Consider the following 18,491-nt stretch of genomic DNA (forward strand, 5'->3'; position numbering starts at 1 on the left):
AGTAGTGGAGCACATATAGTTTCTGTTGCTGGGCACATAACTAAGAAGTGTATTCTTGATTCTGGTTGTTCTTGGCACATGGGGCATGTAGTGTTGACACTGTGTTGGTTGAATTTGAAGAAAGCAGTGGATATAGCAAATGATTGGAAACCAGTTACATATAAATTCCATCCTTCCTCCATTCATTCATTCGTTTGTTTGTTTGTTTGTTTGTTTGTTTGTTTGTTTGTTTGTTCGTTTGTGTTCATTTGTCTAATTGCTCCATATGTCTACTGTCTATCTATCTATATCTGTCTATCTACCTGTCCATCCATCCATCCATCCCTGTCTGTCTTCCTATCTATCTATCTTTCTATCTATCTATCTATCTATCTATCTATCTATCTATCTATCTATCTATCTATCTATCTATCTACCTGTCCATCCATCCATCCCTGTGTCTTCCTATCTATCTATCTATCTATCTATCTATCTATCTATCTCTATCTATATTGTAAACATGCATTTCCATATTTATCTGTTCTTTCCTCCATCTAATCTTGGATTCATTCCTTTATTCATCCATCCATCCATCCATCCATCCATTCATTCATTCATGACCCTCTCATTGCTTCATCCATTAACCTATCAATTTAAATTAGCTATATATTCTATGATTCATGTATTAACCCATGAATTCTACCATTTGTATGCACCATTGAATGATTGATACATCCATCCAAATCCATTCACCCATCCATGTATGTATGTATGTATGTATGTATGTATGTATGTATGTATGTATGTACGTACGTACGTATGTGTGTGTATGTATGTATGTATGTATGTATGTATGTATGTATGTATGTATGTGTGTGTGTATGTATGTACATGTGTATGTATGTATGTACGTACGTACGTACGTATGTATGTGTATATGTATGTGTGTGTGTGTGTATGTATGTATGGATGGATGGATGGATGGATGGATGGATGGATGGATGTATGTGAAGAAAAGTGAAATAATATTAATTGCACATTTGACATGGTTTTATTTCATGTTTATTTGCTGAATACATCAGAGAATTCTTGTAGCTATATCCTTAGGTAATATTATTAATACACAGTGGTAGTAAAAAAGTACTTATGCTTGATGGTAATTCACATCAGAATTGTAGCACACATAAAACGTGTACAAATTTGTCTTATTGATGTGTATCATGAATATCAAAAATTACCATTAACCCCCTTTACAACATCACCTTGACCTAATGTTTGTGTGTACATGTGCACTGTAACTGTTTAGCACAACTTTATAGGGGGACAAAGGCGAGGCTTATTTTATGGTATGGACATTTCTTCATTGCATTACCTTTCTGACATAGAGTTATAATAAATTAATATGATGAATCAAGAAGGGAACGTGGTTAAACTGACATCAACTTAAAAATACAACATAAAACTGTTCTTCCAATCCGTAACGCTGTACATCTGAGAAGATAGAAATATAACTGAGGCCACAGCGACAACACATTGCCTAGCAAGGCCCATATGTCACTTCTGCCTAAGATCGATGCATCATAACGCCATACTGATTATCGTAAGTGAATAAAACCAATACATTTGGTCTCATTTAACACCCAAGTTTTCATTATTATTAAAACCTAGTGAATTCACGAGTTATCGTTTCCTGACTTTCATCTACAGTGTACGGCGAAAGTGCTGCAGAGCAGAGTGTTGTGAATGTATGCTGTATGCACTCTCATAAGTGCATTGCATATTTGACTACAGCTTTGCCATCTGTGGAGTTTTCTTAAAATACATGAAATGAATCAGATCAAGGGTTGTCAAGCCAGGATAGTTCTTGATCTCATGTAGCACGATTTTGTTGTCATCAGTGGTTTCCATAGGCACCGTTTTGTAGCCATACTCAGAGAGGCGATGGACCATTTCTTTGCCAAGAATCTTAGCAAACTTTCTATTTCTATACTCTGGCTGAGTATACCCAAAGCCAGGACTGCCATTTTCATGTAACATTGACCATGACACTGGTTCATCTTGGTTTGGTGCGTATATGGCAAATGATGGAAATTCTTCAATCATTTTCCTCACAAGTGGAACAGCAGTTGGTGAACAATAGTTGGTCTTCGATGCAACAAGACTTGCATGCTCAGGTCTAAGTGGTGCGATTGTATAACCCTTTGGAAGAGTGTATGCTTGCTGCCTAAAACTTGCTAAAGTATCTTTGTCCAAAGTTCTCATATACAACCGGTAGGTGAAATTTCGTTCAATCACAAATCCATGGTTGCTCATGTACTGGGTAATGGTTTTCAGGTATTTATCAGTCACACCCATGAGGCATACAGTGTCTGGGGGAGAGAAACCATCCAGGCTACGCTCAGTAAGTCTGACTTTGTTTAACATGGATATCAGTTTCTCCTCATCGTCACTGTACAGGTACCAACCACCGATGTTACTATTTTTAGACCCCACGATAGGACCATGACAGAGTAAACTTGTGAAGTCCTGCATACTACCATCAACAAATACCTGTGTTTTGTCCCATTTCTTGTCTTTGATATGTCTCACAAGGTGGTAGTTAAAGGTTGACTCTGGTAGCCTATCTTCAAGTTGGTGTAACAGAGTTTCCAAGGCTTTTTGATCTTGAGAAATTTCCATACTTGATGACGGAATACTAAAACACAATAATGGTTGTCAAGAATAGCTTTAGAATAGCTTGACTTTTGGACTATGAACTAATATATGGCAGTAAATTATAGGTACGTCAGACAGATCTGACCTGTGACCTGAGTTGTTTAGAAGGTAAGCAATATACATGTATGTCTCACTTCAGTAATAAGAAAGATGAAACGATTGTAAAGTTTGACCACTAGGAGCGCTGTTCAGAAGCTCTCATTTGACTAGAAATATGAGAGCCCGAATTTAATACCCAGACTCCTATATCAATAATCATGTTCACTGCTCTCCATGCAGGTTGTTGTAATATATACACTTTTAAAACAGTTAATGCTGCTATTGGGGAGCACACCTAGCTGTTCATCTTGCCAACAGTAAATAAATTAGACGTGTATACAACTATAAACCAAAGACAGGAAGCCCAGATACCTGTTGTTGTAACTCGAGACTCTCCAGTCTACATCATTTTAACTCATTGTTTTATTTTATTTATTTTATTTTATTTATTTTTTGCATCCTTTTATATCAGGGGCTCACTAAAAACATTAGGAGCAGCATTTACATAGAAGTCAAATACATACAAAATATCATGTTAAAATAGCAACTAATAACTTCAAAGAAATAATAAGAGAGAAAGAAAGAAAAAATTTACAATGCTCCATCAGGTTAGACATGTTTTCCTATGTTCCATTGCACTAATTAGAAATCGCTGGATAAATTTGTCAATTTTTTGACTTATTAATTTGATATAATTGTCTCCTATAAAGAGGCTTAACAGTTCTTTACCTTGTATAAAATCTTGATATAGGTTTATCTCTGTATTGTTAAGTAAAAGATCTTTTGTATTCTTCATTAAGATGTGACGATAGGTAGAAAGGCTTTCACACGAAAAGAGAAAGTGTTCAAGTGTTTCATCTTCTTGCCCACAGCAGGGACAGGAGCAATTAAAGTCACAGTTTTCCCACTTTCTCTTTTCATATGAAAGTCCAAATGTATAGGATCTTGCTTTAAATTTTAATTGTGGCTCCTTGAAGTCATTTACTGATTTAAGATACGGTTCCATTTCTAAAGATGTTTTGAACCTACGGTAGTGAATGAGACTAGACTTTTTTTCCATAACTTCTTTCCATTTAGATTCATCATACTTTCATCATAAGAAAATTATTTGCTTGATTTTATTGTCTGAGAGATTTTTTATTTCTTCTCTATGTGTTTTGAGATTTGTTAAGACGTTATTTATAGATTTAGGCCAATCCCAGCGCAGGTTTATCATGTTCATTTCAGAGTCTTGACTAATTGCAGTGAGTTTGTTGAATACAATCTTGGTCCAGCGTGTTTCTGGACCAAGATTGTATTCAACAAACTCACTGCAATTAGTCCGATATATACAATATGGATACCACTCAACTCTATCCTTGCTCCCACAAAAACTCATTCTAATGTATACCAGACTAAGTGCAGTCAGTGGTCTAGGCAATTTCAAAGAAGTGGACAATGAAACAGAATTATTACTGTTTTTAACTGATCAAAGACACATGCTTATATGGCATTGACAACTATAATAAAATCAGCACTTATTAAAAGGAAAGACATTCTACAGAGTAAAAGATAATATACATTACATTTATCTAACTAAAGTTTACACTTTCGTATAAACCTCATTTTGTTATTTTGTTAACTCTTATTACTCTAGTTTATATATTTACTAGTTTATTTTAGCACCAAATACTTATTGCAGAAAATGCAATGAAGAAATGTAGTTTTCTAAACAGATGCAATAAATGTTCTATTCTATTCTAAGGGACATGATTGCATCATGGGTTTAAATCTGAATTCCAATTGGATATAGCTATTGGTCAAAGTCTGAATAGATTTCTGTACCAATCAAGGTCTTGTGTCTTGGCAATTGTAGCAGGTGACCAATTATAGTTTCTGCTGAAAAGACTAAATTATCAAAAATAAGTCAAAATACCTATAGTCTAGCTGACCAAAGACAAAAGTAAACATTTTAAAAATACTTAACATAATGTTTGTATTTAATTAGAGTTATTATATGTTTGATGTCATGTTCAGATCAAATCTTTACAAATTTAATTCTCCAATCAAGAATTAAGGTACATGACAATTTATGCCAAGAATTTTGTAAGTTATAGGTACAGTCAATTACTTTAACTATAGAAGAAAGAGTACTAATAAAAACAAAATGAGAATACCAATTCTTCAAAACAGTTTTAGGTTTTGAGAAGTATCTTGTACAGCGTAATAGTATATTGTATATTTGACCTCAGATGATAAACTCCCTCTTGGGAAAATTTCTTATAGATTTAAACCTGTTGCAGTTGGCCATAGGATTATATTACATAATTTCTGTATGTTATTTTTGAATGCTTTACCATACTTACTAAGGCATGTTGTGTATGCAATAATGAAAACATTGAGTACTATTGTTGGGTACCTGGCTGTCCCAGTTTTAAACTAAGGGTTAAATAACAAGTTTCCTTCTTGATCTTTTGAAGAGTAGAAAGTTTTGAAAAATGAACAAATCTAATAACTTTTAGATATGACTGTTTCCAAACGGACTGATTGCATTAAAGGGGTACAAGCTGACTGATTGCATTAAAGGGACACAGGCTATACTAGCTGTTCTTGGTTGTACTATGTGCTACATATTTATACGATATTTATAGTTGTTATTAAGAAGTTATATTTGCATAGAAACACTATCCTCAGTATGTTTATAGAGTGCCAAAATTGAAATAACCCATCTTCACTACAGCTTCGATGCTGGTGCCATCTGTGGAGTTTTCTTAAATGTGATGAAATGAATGAGATCGAGAGTTCTCAAGCCAGGATGTTTCTTCATGTTGTGATGCACAATTTTGTTGTCTTCAGTGGTTTCCGAAGTCATCATTTTGTAGCCATACTCATAGAGGTGACAGACCATTTCTTTGCCAATAATCTTAGCAAACTTTCTATTTCTATACTCTGGCTGAGTATAGCCAAAACCAGGACTGCCATGTTCATGTAACATTGACCATGACACTGGTTCATCTTGGTTTGGCGCATATATGGCAAATGATGGAAATTCTTCAATCATTTTCCTCACAAGTGGAACAGTAGTTGGTGAACAGTAGGCAGTCTTAGATGCAACAAGACTTGCATGCTCAGGTCTGAGTGGTGCAATTGTGTAACCCTTTGGAAGAGTGTATGCTTGCTGCTTATAACTTGCTAAAGTATCTTTGTCCAAAGTTCTCATATATGACCGATAGGTGAACTTTTGTTCAATCACAAATCCATGGTTGCTCATGTATTGGGTGATGGTTTTCAGGTATTTATCAGTCACTCCCATGAGGAGTACAGTGTCTGGGGGAGAGAAACCATTCAGGCTACGCTCAGTAAGTCTGACTTTGTTTAACATGGATATCAGTTTCTCCTCATTGTCACTGTACAGGTACCAACCACCGATATTACTATTTTTAGACCCCACATTAGGACCATGACAGAGTAGACTTGTGAAGTCCTGCAAACTGCTATCAACAAATACCTGTGTTTTGTCCCATTTCTTGTCTTTGATATGTCTCACAAGGTGGTAGTTATGTATAGACTCTGGTAGCCTATCTTCAAGTTGGTGTAACAGAGTTTCCAAGGCTTTTTGATCTTGAGAAATTTCCATACTTGATGACGGAATACTAACACAATAATGGTTGTCAAGAATAGCTTTAGAATAGCTTGACTTTTGGACTATGAACTAATGTATGGCAGTAAATTACAGGTACGTCAGACAGATCTGACCTGTGACCTGAGTTGTTTAGAAGGTAAGCAATATATGTCTCACTTCAGTAATAAGAAAGATGAAACGATTGTAAAGTTTGACCACTAGGAGCGCTGTTCAGAAGCTCTCATTTGACTAGAAATATGAGAGCCCGAATTTAATACCCAGACTCCTCTATCAATAGTAGATGTTCACTGCTCTCCATGCTAGTTGTTGTAATATATACACTTTTAAAACAGTTAATGCTGCTATTGGGTAGCACACCTAGCTGTTTCACTAGCCTACAATAAATAAATGACAGCGACATCTATACAACTATAAGAAGGAAAATTTTATTGTTTTTTAATTGACTTAACTACAGAAGACAGAGTACTAATAAAAACAAAATCAGAATACAAATTGTTCAAAACAGTTTTGAGAAGTATCTTGTATATGAATGAAGGAATGAAATTTATTTCACCAGATAACAAAAAGGAGCTACATTTTCAAAGAACAAACTTGTGATACAAATATACAAAATTTAAACAAAAGAAATACACAATTGTTATCTGATGTAGACCATGGAAATAGTTCAGCAGAACTATAGTCTCCCTTGTCCATGGCCCACACATTTTTCTACATTTCAAATCAATAATGAGACACAAAAAACTTTCAGAAGAAAATTAAAACAAAGGTACTGACAGCAGGCAGATGTGCATGTGTACACACACACACACACACACACACACACACACACACACACACACACACACACACATCTTGGAAAGCATGATAGTATATAATATATTTGATCAGATGATAAACTGCCTCTTCGCAAAATGTTTTATAGAATGATGTAAACCTGACTCACTTGGCTAAAAGATTGTATTCACATAATTTCTGTATGTTAATTTTGAATGCTTTAAATTACCATGCTTGCTAATTAAGGCATGTTGTGTATGCAAGAATGGAAACATTGAGTACTATTGTTGGGTACCTGGCTGTCCCAGTTTTCAACTGAGTAAATTTAAATTTTCCTTCTTGATCTTTTGAAGAGTAGAAAAGTTTTGAAAAATGAACAAATCTAATAACTTTTAGATATGACTGTTTCCAAATTGACTGATTGCATTAAAGGGGTACAAGCTGACTGATTGCATTAAAGGGACACAGGCTGTACTAGCTGTTCTTGGTTGTACTATGTGCTACATATACATACGATAATTATAGTTGTCATTGAGAAGTTATATTTGCATATAAACACTATCCTCAGTATGTTTATAGAGTGCCAAAATTGAAATAACCAATCTTCACTACAGCTTTGATGCTGGTGCCATCTGTGGAGTTTTCTTAAATGTGATGAAATGAATGAGATCAAGGGTTGTCAAGCCAGGATGTTTCTTCATGTTGTGATGTACAATTTTGTTGTCATCAGTGATTTCCGAAGGCACCATTTTGTAGCCATACTCAGAGAGGCGATGGACCATTTCTTTGCCAATAATCTTAGCAAACATTCTATTTCTATACTGTGGCTGAGTATAGTTAAAGCCAGGACTTCCATTTTCATGTAACATTGACCATGACACTGGTTCATCTTGGTTTGGCACATATATGGCAAATGATGGTAATTCTTCAATCATTTTCCTCAGTAGTGGAACAGCAGTTGGTGAACAGTAGGCAGTCTTAGATGCAACAAGACTTGCATGCTCAGGTCTGAGTGGTGCGATTGTGTAACCCTTTGGAAGTGTGTATGCTTGCTCCCTATAACTTGCTAAAGTATCTTTGTCCAAAGTTCTCATATACAACCGATAGGTGAAGTTTTGTTCAATCACAAATCCACGGTTGCTCATGTACTGGGTGATGGTTTTCAGGTATTTATCAGTCACACCCATGAGGAGTACAGTGTCTTGGGGAGAGAAACCATCCAGGCTATGCTCAGTAAGTCTGATTTTGTTTAACATGGATATCAGTTTCTCCTCATCATCACTGTACAGGTACCAACCACCTATATTACTATTTTTAGACATCACATGAGGACCATGACAGAGTAGAGTTGTGAACTCTTGCATACTACCATCAACAAATACCTGTGTTTTGTCCCATTTCTTGTCTTTGATATGTCTCACAAGGTGGTAGTTAAATATAGTCTCTGGTAGCCTATCTTCAAGTTGGTGTAACAGAGTTTCCAAGGCTTTTTGATCTTGAGAAATTTCCATACTTGATGACGAAATACTAAAAACACAGTATGTTCTGTCAATGGTGGTCGACTAGTCTGAGTAGACAAAGCCTACAGACAGTGTGAATGGGGTCATTGAGAGTGATATTAACTTGAGCTGTCACACGTGAGCAATACAAATGTTTAGTGTGTATATGCATTCTATCTCTGATCTAAGATGACCTCAGTGACCTTTGGCTTTTCCAATTGCTATGGTAATTACTAGTGGCTTGATATATTGAATAAGTTGATTGGTGAGTCGCATGGTACCATGTGCATGGGTATGTATGTAGTATATGTGTCTGCAGTGTGTGTGTGTTTACACTAGTGTATTTGTGTGTATGTATGTATGTTTGTATGTATGTATGTATGTATATGTATGTATGTATGTATGTATGTATGTATGTATGTAATGTATGTATGTAATGTATGTATGTGTGTGTGTTTGTTTGTTTGTGTGTGTGTGTGCGTGTGTGTGTGCATGCATGTGTGCGGTGTGCATGTATGTCTATGTATGTATATATGTGTATATGCATATGACTATGTATATATATGTTTGTATCTGAACATATTCTTGTACAAGTTTTAAAAATGCCTAAACCAAATAAGTCTGTAATGTGATTGGCCTTTTATACTTTTGTTGTCAAATTTAGAATTGTGAAAATCAAAAGGCCAAAAGAGAATTGCCATTGCCATGGTAACCAAAAAGTGAAAAATAGGAAATCCATTGTTTTTGCTATATTGTTATTGTTGCATGTACATTCATGTAGTGCAAGGTTTTTTAAAGGTATAATTCCAATTGGGTATAGTGGTTACCATGGCAACTAAATTAAGTAAAGTACACAAAAGTGAGCTAAATGACAGTTGAAAGCAATATAGGTCACACTTCAGTAATGAGAAAGTTGAAAGACTGTAAAGTTTGACCAGTAGGAGCGCTGTTCAGAAGCTCTCATTTGACCAGAAATATGAGAGCCCGAATTTAATACCCAGACTCCTATATCAATAGTAGATGTTCACTGCTCTCCATGCTAGTTGTTGTAATATATACACTATTAAAACAGTTAATGCTGCTATTGGGTAGCACACCTAGCTGTTTCACTAGCCTACAATAAATAAATGACAGCGACATCTATACAACTATAAGAAGGAACATTTTATTGTTTTTTAATTTACTTAACTACAGAAGATAGAGTACTAATAAAAACAAAATCAGAATACAAATTGTTCAAAACAGTTTTGAGAAGTATCTTGTATATGAATGAAGGAATGAAATTTATTTCACCAGATAACAAAAAGGAGCTACACTTTCAAAGAACAAACTTGTGATACAAATATACAAAATTTAAACAAAAGAAATACACAATTGTTATCTGATGTAGACCATGGAAATAGTTCAGCAGAACTATAGTCTCCCTTGTCCATGGCCCACACATTTTTCTACATTTCAAATCAATAATGAGACACAAAAAACTTTCAGAAGAAAATTAAAACAAAGGTACTGACAGCAGGCAGATGTGCATGTGTACACACACACACACACACACACACACACACACACACACACACACACATATCTTGGAAAGCATGATAGTATATAGTATAATTGATCAGATGATAAACTGCCTTTTCGCAAAATGTTTTATAGAATGATGTAAACCTGACTCACTTGGCTAAAAGATATTTGTATTCACATAATTTTTGTATGTTATTTTTGAATGCTTTAAATTACCATGCTTACTAATTAAGGCATGTTGTGTATGCAAGAATGAAAAAATTGAGTACTATTGTTGGGTACCTGGCTGTCCCAGTTTTCAACTGAGAGTTAAATTTAAATTTTCCTTCTTGATCTTTTGAAGTGTAGAAAAGGTTTGAAAAATGAACAAATCTAATAACTTTTATATATGACTGTTTTTAAATGGACTGATTGCATTAAAGGGGTACAAGCTGACTGATTGCATTAAAGGGACACAGGCTGTACTAGCTGTTCTTGGTTGTACTATGTGCTACATATACATACGATAATTATAGTTGTCATTGAGAAGTTATATTTGCATATAAACACTATCCTCAGTATGTTTATAGAGTGTCAAAGTTGAAATAACCAATCTTCCCTACAGCTTTGATGGTGGTGCCATCTGTGGAGTTTTCTTAAATGTGATGAAATGAATGAGATCAAGTGTTGTCAAGCCAGGATGTTTCTTCATGTTGTGATGTACAATTTTGTTGTCATCAGTGGTTTCCGAAGGCACCATTTTGTAGCCATACTCAGAGAGGAGATGGACCATTTCTTTGCCAATAATCTTAGCAAACATTCTATTTCTATACTGTGGCTGAGTGTAGTTAAAGCCAGGACTTCCATTTTCATGTAACATTGACCATGACACTGGTTCATCTTGGTTTGGCGCATATATGGCAAATGATGGAAATTCTTCAATCATTTTCCTCAGTATTGGAACAGCAGTTGGTGAACAATAGTTGGTCTTCGATGCAACAAGACTTGCATGCTCAGGTCTGAGTGGTGCGATTGTGTAACCCTTTGGAAGTGTGTATGCTTGCTGCTTATAACTTGCTAAAGTATCTTTGTCCAAAGTTCTCATATACAACCGATAGGTGAAATTTCGTTCAATCACAAATCCATGGTTACTCATGTACTGGGTGATGGTTTTCAGGTATTTATCAGTCACACCCAAGAGGAGTACAGTGTCTGGGGGAGAGAAACCATCCAGGCTATGCTCAGTAAGTATGACTTTGTTTAACATGGATATCAGTTTCTCCTCATCGTCACTGTACAGGTACCAACCACCGATGTTACTATTGTTGGACCTCACAGCAGGACCATGACAGAGTAGAGTTCTGAACTCCTGCATACTGCCATCAACAAATACCTGTGTTTTGTCCCATTTCTTGTCTTTGATATGTCTGACAAGGTGGTAGTTATATATAGACTCTGGTAGCCTATCTTCAAGTTGATGTAAGAGAATTTCCAAGGCTTTTTGATCTTGAGAAATTTCCATACTTGATGACAAAATACTAAAACACAATAATGGTTGTCAATAATAGCTTTAGAATAGCTACTATGAACTATTGTATGGCAGTAGTGTACGTCAGACAGATTTGACCTGTGACCTAGCTCAGCTGGTACGTCAGACAGATTTGACCTATGTCTGAGCTGAGCTGTTTATCAGGTAAGCAATATAGGTCACACTTCAGTAATGAGAAAGTTGAAAGACTGTAAAGTTTGACCACTAGGAGCACTGCTCAGAAGCTCTCATTTGACTAGAAATATGAGAGCCCGAATTTAATACCCAGACTCCTCTATCAATAATCATGTTCACTGCTCTCCATGCTAGTTGTTGTAGTATATACACTATTAAAACAGTTAATGCTGCTATTGGGTAGCACACCTAGCTGTTTCACTAGCCTACAATAAATAAATGACAGCGACATCTATACAACTATAAGAAGGAAAATTTTATTGTTTTTTAATTTACTTAACTACAGAAGACAGAGTACTAATAAAAATAAAATCAGAATACAAATTGTTCAAAACAGTTTTGAGAAGTATCTTGTATATGAATGAAGGAATGAAATTTATTTCACCAGATAACAAAAATGAACTACACTTTCAAAGAACAAACTTGTGATACAAATATACAAAATTTAAACAAAAAAAATACACAATTGTTATCTGATGTAGACCATGGAAATAGTTCAGCAGAACTATAGTCTCCCTTGTCCATGGCCCACACATTTTTCTACATTTCAAATCAATAATGAGACACAAAAATTTTTCTGAAGAATATTAAAACAAAAGTACTGACAGCAGGCAGATGTGCATACACACACATACACATACACACACACACATCTTGGTAAGCATGATAGTATATAGTATATTTGATCAGATGATAAACTGCTTCTTCGCAAAATGTTTTATAGAATGATGTAAACCTGACTCACCTGGCTAAAAGATTGTATTCACATAATTTCTGTATGTTATTTTTGAATGCTTTAAATTACCATGCTTACTAATTAAGGCATGTTGTGTATGCAAGAATGAAAAAATTGAGTACTATTGTTGGGTACCTGGCTGTCCCAGTTTTCAACTGAGAGTTAAATTTAAATTTTCCTTCTTGATCTTTTGAAGAGTAGAAAAGTTTTGAAAAATGAACAAATCTAATAACTTTTAGATATCACTGTTTCCAAATGGACTGATTGCATTAAAGGGGTACACGCTGACTGATTGCATTAAAGGGACACAGGCTGTACTAGCTGTTCTTGGTTGTACTATGTGCTACATATACATACGATAATTATAGTTGTCATTGAGAAGTTATATTTGCATATAAACACTATCCTCAGTATGTTTATAGAGTGTCAAAATTGAAATAACCAATCTTCCCTACAGCTTTGATGCTGGTGCCGGCATCTGTGGAGTTTTCTTAAATGTGATGAAATGAATGAGATCAAGGGTTGTCAAGCCAGGATGTTTCTTCATGTTGTGATGTACAATTTTGTTGTCATCAGTGATTTCCGAAGGCACCATTTTGTAGCCATACTCAGAGAGGTGATGGACCATTTCTTTGCCAATAATCTTAGCAAACATTCTATTTCTATACTGTGGCTGAGTATAGTTAAAGCCAGGACTTCCATTTTCATGTAACATTGACCATGACATTGGTTCATCTTGGTTTGGTGCATATATGGCAAATGATGGAAATTCTTCAATCATTTTCCTCACAAGTGGAACAGCAGTTGGTGAACAGTAGGCAGTCTTAGATGCAACAAGACTTGCATGCTCAGGTCTGAGTGGTGCGATTGTGTAACCCTTTGGAAGTGTGTATGCTTGCTGCTTATAACTTGCTAAAGTATCTTTGTCCAAAGTTCTCATATACAACCGATAGGTGAACTTTTGTTCAATCACAAATCCATGGTTGCTCATGTATTGGGTGATGGTTTTCAGGTATTTATCAGTCACACCCAAGAGGAGTACAGTGTCTTGGGGAGAGAAACCATCCAGACTTATACGCTCAGTAAGTCTGATTTTGTTTAACATGGATATCAGTTTCTCCTCATCGTCACTGTACAGGTACCAACCACCTATATTACTATTTTTAGACATCACATGAGGACCATGACAGAGTAGAGTTGTGAACTCTTGCATACTACCATCAACAAATACCTGTGTTTTGTCCCATTTCTTGTCTTTGATATGTCTCACAAGGTGGTAGTTAAATATAGTCTCTGGTAGCCTATCTTCAAGTTGGTGTAACAGAGTTTCCAAGGCTTTTTGATCTTGAGAAATTTCCATACTTGATGACGAAATACTAAAAACACAGTATGTTCTGTCAATGGTGGTCGACTAGTCTGAGTAGACAAAGCCTACAGACAGTGTGAATGGGGTCATTGAGAGTGATATTAACTTGAGCTGTCACACGTGAACAATACAGATGTTTAGTGTGTATATGCATTCTATCTCTGATCTAAGATGACCTCAGTGACCTTTGGCTTTTCCAATTGCTATGGTAATTACTAGTGGCTTGATATATTGAATAAGTTGATTGGTGAGTCGCATGGTACCATGTGCATGGGTATGTATGTAGTATATGTGTCTGCAGTGTGTGTGTGTTTACACTAGTGTATTTGTGTGTATGTATGTATATATGTTTGTATGTATGTATGTATGTATGTATGTATGTATGTAATGTATGTATGTAATGTATGTGTGTGTGTGTGTTTGTTTGTTTGTGTGTGTGTGTGCGTGTGTGTGTGCATGCATGTGTGCGGTGTGCATGTATGTCTATGTATGTGTATATGCATATGACTATGTATATATATGTTTGTATCTGAACATATTCTTGTACAAGTTTTAAAAATGCCTAAACCAAATAAGTCTGTAATGTGATTGGCCTTTTATACTTTTGTTGTCAAATTTAGAATTGTGAAAATCAAAAGGCCAAAAGAGAATTGCCATTGCCATGGTAACCAAAAAGTGAAAAATAGGAAATCCATTGTTTTTGCTATATTGTTATTGTTGCATGTACATTCATGTAGTGCAAGGTTTTTTAAAGGTATAATTCCAATTGGGTATAGTGGTTACCATGGCAACTAAATTAAGTAAAGTACACAAAAGTGAGCTAAATGACAGTTGAAAGCAATATAGGTCACACTTCAGTAATGAGAAAGTTGAAAGACTGTAAAGTTTGACCAGTAGGAGCGCTGTTCAGAAGCTCTCATTTGACCAGAAATATGAGAGCCCGAATTTAATACCCAGACTCCTATATCAATAGTAGATGTTCACTGCTCTCCATGCTAGTTGTTGTAATATATACACTTTTAAAACAGTTAATGCTGCTATTGGGTAGCACACCTAGCTGTTTCACTAGCCTACAATAAATAAATGACAGCGACATCTATACAACTATAAGAAGGAACATTTTATTGTTTTTTAATTTACTTAACTACAGAAGATAGAGTACTAATAAAAACAAAATCAGAATACAAATTGTTCAAAACAGTTTTGAGAAGTATCTTGTATATGAATGAAGGAATGAAATTTATTTCACCAGATAACAAAAAGGAGCTACACTTTCAAAGAACAAACTTGTGATACAAATATACAAAATTTAAACAAAAGAAATACACAATTGTTATCTGATGTAGACCATGGAAATAGTTCAGCAGAACTATAGTCTCCCTTGTCCATGGCCCACACATTTTTCTACATTTCAAATCAATAATGAGACACAAAAATTATTCTGAAGAAAATTAAAACAAAAGCACTGACAGCAGGCAGATGTTCATGTACATGTACACACACACACACACACACACACACCCAAACACCCAGACACCCAGACACACACACATATCTTGGAAAGCATGATAGTATATAGTATAATTGATCAGATGATAAACTGCCTTTTCGCAAAATGTTTTATAGAATGATGTAAACCTGACTCACTTGGCTAAAAGATTGTATTCACATAATTTCTGTATGTTATTTTTGAATGCTTTAAATTACCATGCTTGCTAATTAAGGCATGTTGTGTATGCAAGAATGAAAAAATTGAGTACTATTGTTGGGTACCTGGCTGTCCCAGTCTTCAACTGAGAGTTAAATTTTAATTTTCCTTCTTGATCTTTTGAAGAGTAGAAAAGTTTTGAAAAATGAACAAATCTAATAACTTTTATATATGACTGTTTCCAAATGGACTGATTGCATTAAAGGGGTACACGCTGACTGATTGCATTAAAGGGACACAGGCTGTACTAGCTGTTCTTGGTTGTACTATGTGCTACATATACATACGATAATTATAGTTGTCATTGAGAAGTTATATTTGCATCTAAACACTATCCTCAGTATGTTTATAGAGTGTCAAAATTGAAATAACCCATCTTCCCTACAGCTTTGATGCTGGTGCCGGCATCTGTGGAGTTTTCTTAAATGTGATGAAATGAATGAGATCAAGGGTTGTCAAGCCAGGATGTTTCTTCATGTTGTGATGTACAATTTTGTTGTCATCAGTGGTTTCCGAAGGCACCATTTTGTAGCCATACTCAGAGAGGCAATGGACCATTTCTTTGCCAATAATCTTAGCAAACTTTCTATTTCTATACTGTGGCTGAGTATACCCAAAGCCAGGACTTCCATTTTCATGTAACATTGACCATGACACTGGTTCATCTTGGTTTGGTGCGTATATGGCAAATGATGGAAATTCTTCAATCATTTTCTTCACAAGTGGAACAGCAGTTGGTGAACAGTAGGCAGTCTTAGATGCAACAAGACTTGCATGCTCAGGTCTAAGTGGTGCGATTGTGTAACCCTTTGGAAGAGTGTATGCTTGCTGCTTATAACTTGCTAAAGTATCTTTGTCCAAAGTTGTCATATACAACCGATAGGTGAACTTTTGTTCAATCACAAATCCATGGTTGCTCATCATGTACTGGGTGATGGTTTTCAGGTATTTATCAGTCACACCCAAGAGGAGTACAGTGTCTTGGGGACAGAAACCATCCAGACTATGCTCAGTAAGTCTGATTTTGTTTAACATGGATATCAGTTTCTCCTCATCGTCACTGTACAGGTACCAACCACCGATGTTACTATTTTTAGACATCACATGAGGACCATGACAGAGTAGAGTTGTGAAGTCCTGCATACTACCATCAACAAATACCTGTGTTTTGTCCCATTTCTTGTCTTTGATATGTCTCACAAGGTGGTAGTTAAATATAGTCTCTGGTAGCCTATCTTCAAGTTGGTGTAACAGAGTTTCTAAGGCTTTTTGATCTTGAGAAATTTCCATACTTGATGTCGAAATACTAAAAACACAGTATGTTCTGTCAATGGTGGTCGACTAGTATGAGTAGACAAAGCTTACAGACATTGTGAATGGGGTCATTCAGGGGACAGTGATATTAACTTGAGCTGTCACATGTGAGCAATACAAATGTTTAGTGTGTATGCATTCTATCTCTGACCTAAGATGACCTCAGTGACCTTTGACTTTTCCAATTGCTATGGTAATTACTAGTGGCTTGATATATTGAATAAGTTGATTGGTGAGTCGCATGGTACCATGTGCATGGGTATGTATGTAGTATGTGTCTGCAGTGTGTGCAGTGTGTGCAGTGTGCCCATATGTATGTATGTATGTATGTATGTAAGTATGTAATGTATGTGTGTGTGTGTTGTGTGTGTGTGTGTGTGTGTGTGTGTGTGTGTGTGTGTGTGTGTGCACGCACGCGCGCACATGCATGTGTGCGGTGTGCATGTATGTCTATGTATGTATGTATATATGTGTATATGCATATGACTATGTATATATATGTTTGTGTCTGAACATATTCTTGTACAAGTTTTAAAAATGCCTAAACCAAATAAGTCTGTAATGTGATTGGCCTTTTATACTTTTGTTGTCAAATTTAGAATTGTGAAAATCAAAAGGCCAAAAGAGAATTGCCATTGCCATGGTAACCAAAAAGTGAAAAATAGGAAATCCATTGTTTTTGCTATATTGTTATTGTTGCATGTACATTCATGTAGTGCAAGGTTTTTTAAAGGTATAATTCCAATTGGGTATAGTGGTTACCATGGCAACTAAATTAAGTAAAGTACACAAAAGTGAGCTAAATGACAGTTGAAAGCAATATAGGTCACACTTCAGTAATGAGAAAGTTGAAAGACTGTAAAGTTTGACCAGTAGGAGCGCTGTTCAGAAGCTCTCATTTGACCAGAAATATGAGAGCCTGAATTTAATACCCAGACTCCTATATCAATAGTAGATGTTCACTGCTCTCCATGCTAGTTGTTGTAATATATACACTATTAAAACAGTTAATGCTGCTATTGGGTAGCACACCTAGCTGTTTCACTAGCCTACAATAAATAAATGACAGCGACATCTATACAACTATAAGAAGGAACATTTTATTGTTTTTTAATTTACTTAACTACAGAAGATAGAGTACTAATAAAAACAAAATCAGAATACAAATTGTTCAAAACAGTTTTGAGAAGTATCTTGTATATGAATGAAGGAATGAAATTTATTTCACCAGATAACAAAAAGGAGCTACACTTTCAAAGAACAAACTTGTGATACAAATATACAAAATTTAAACAAAAGAAATACACAATTGTTATCTGATGTAGACCATGGAAATAGTTCAGCAGAACTATAGTCTCCCTTGTCCATGGCCCACACATTTTTCTACATTTCAAATCAATAATGAGACACAAAAATTATTCTGAAGAAAATTAAAACAAAGGTACTGACAGCAGGCAGATGTGCATGTGTACACACACACACACACACACACACACACATATCTTGGAAAGCA

The 18,491-nt window shown here is 35.4% G+C and overlaps 6 protein-coding genes across 6 annotated transcripts; all 6 read right to left on the reverse strand.

The window, feature by feature from the left end:
* Nucleotides 1–1,764: 1,764 nt before the first annotated feature.
* Nucleotides 1,765–2,658, reverse strand: LOC144447679 (uncharacterized). Its single transcript, XM_078137758.1, has one exon. The coding sequence runs from the start codon at nucleotides 2,656–2,658 to the stop codon at nucleotides 1,765–1,767; it is 894 nt and encodes a 297-aa protein (XP_077993884.1).
* A 2,788-nt stretch (nucleotides 2,659–5,446) lies between these two features.
* Nucleotides 5,447–6,349, reverse strand: LOC144447680 (uncharacterized). Its single transcript, XM_078137759.1, has one exon. The coding sequence runs from the start codon at nucleotides 6,347–6,349 to the stop codon at nucleotides 5,447–5,449; it is 903 nt and encodes a 300-aa protein (XP_077993885.1).
* A 1,388-nt stretch (nucleotides 6,350–7,737) lies between these two features.
* On the reverse strand, nucleotides 7,738–8,640 carry LOC144447681 (uncharacterized). Its single transcript, XM_078137760.1, has one exon. It carries the CDS (start codon nucleotides 8,638–8,640, stop codon nucleotides 7,738–7,740), a length of 903 nt encoding a protein of 300 aa, XP_077993886.1.
* Nucleotides 8,641–10,750: 2,110 nt separating this feature from the next.
* LOC144447682 (uncharacterized) lies at nucleotides 10,751–11,653 on the reverse strand. Its single transcript, XM_078137761.1, has one exon. It carries the CDS (start codon nucleotides 11,651–11,653, stop codon nucleotides 10,751–10,753), a length of 903 nt encoding a protein of 300 aa, XP_077993887.1.
* A 1,388-nt stretch (nucleotides 11,654–13,041) lies between these two features.
* On the reverse strand, nucleotides 13,042–13,950 carry LOC144447683 (uncharacterized). The gene has a single exon (XM_078137762.1). The coding sequence runs from the start codon at nucleotides 13,948–13,950 to the stop codon at nucleotides 13,042–13,044; it is 909 nt and encodes a 302-aa protein (XP_077993888.1).
* Nucleotides 13,951–16,045: 2,095 nt separating this feature from the next.
* Nucleotides 16,046–16,954, reverse strand: LOC144447684 (uncharacterized). The gene has a single exon (XM_078137763.1). The coding sequence runs from the start codon at nucleotides 16,952–16,954 to the stop codon at nucleotides 16,046–16,048; it is 909 nt and encodes a 302-aa protein (XP_077993889.1).
* Between the last annotated feature and the right edge of the window lie 1,537 nt (nucleotides 16,955–18,491).

Source organism: Glandiceps talaboti, chromosome 16 (genome assembly GCF_964340395.1).
Source record: "Glandiceps talaboti chromosome 16, keGlaTala1.1, whole genome shotgun sequence".
Lineage (NCBI taxonomy): Eukaryota > Metazoa > Hemichordata > Enteropneusta > Spengelidae > Glandiceps > Glandiceps talaboti.

Coding starts and splice junctions, on each gene's coding strand:
- LOC144447684 (XM_078137763.1), bottom strand. CDS start 16,954: ATGGAAATTTCTCAAGATCAAAAAGCCTTAGAAACTCTGTTACACCAA.
- LOC144447682 (XM_078137761.1), bottom strand. CDS start 11,653: ATGGAAATTTCTCAAGATCAAAAAGCCTTGGAAATTCTCTTACATCAA.
- LOC144447681 (XM_078137760.1), bottom strand. CDS start 8,640: ATGGAAATTTCTCAAGATCAAAAAGCCTTGGAAACTCTGTTACACCAA.
- LOC144447680 (XM_078137759.1), bottom strand. CDS start 6,349: ATGGAAATTTCTCAAGATCAAAAAGCCTTGGAAACTCTGTTACACCAA.
- LOC144447683 (XM_078137762.1), bottom strand. CDS start 13,950: ATGGAAATTTCTCAAGATCAAAAAGCCTTGGAAACTCTGTTACACCAA.
- LOC144447679 (XM_078137758.1), bottom strand. CDS start 2,658: ATGGAAATTTCTCAAGATCAAAAAGCCTTGGAAACTCTGTTACACCAA.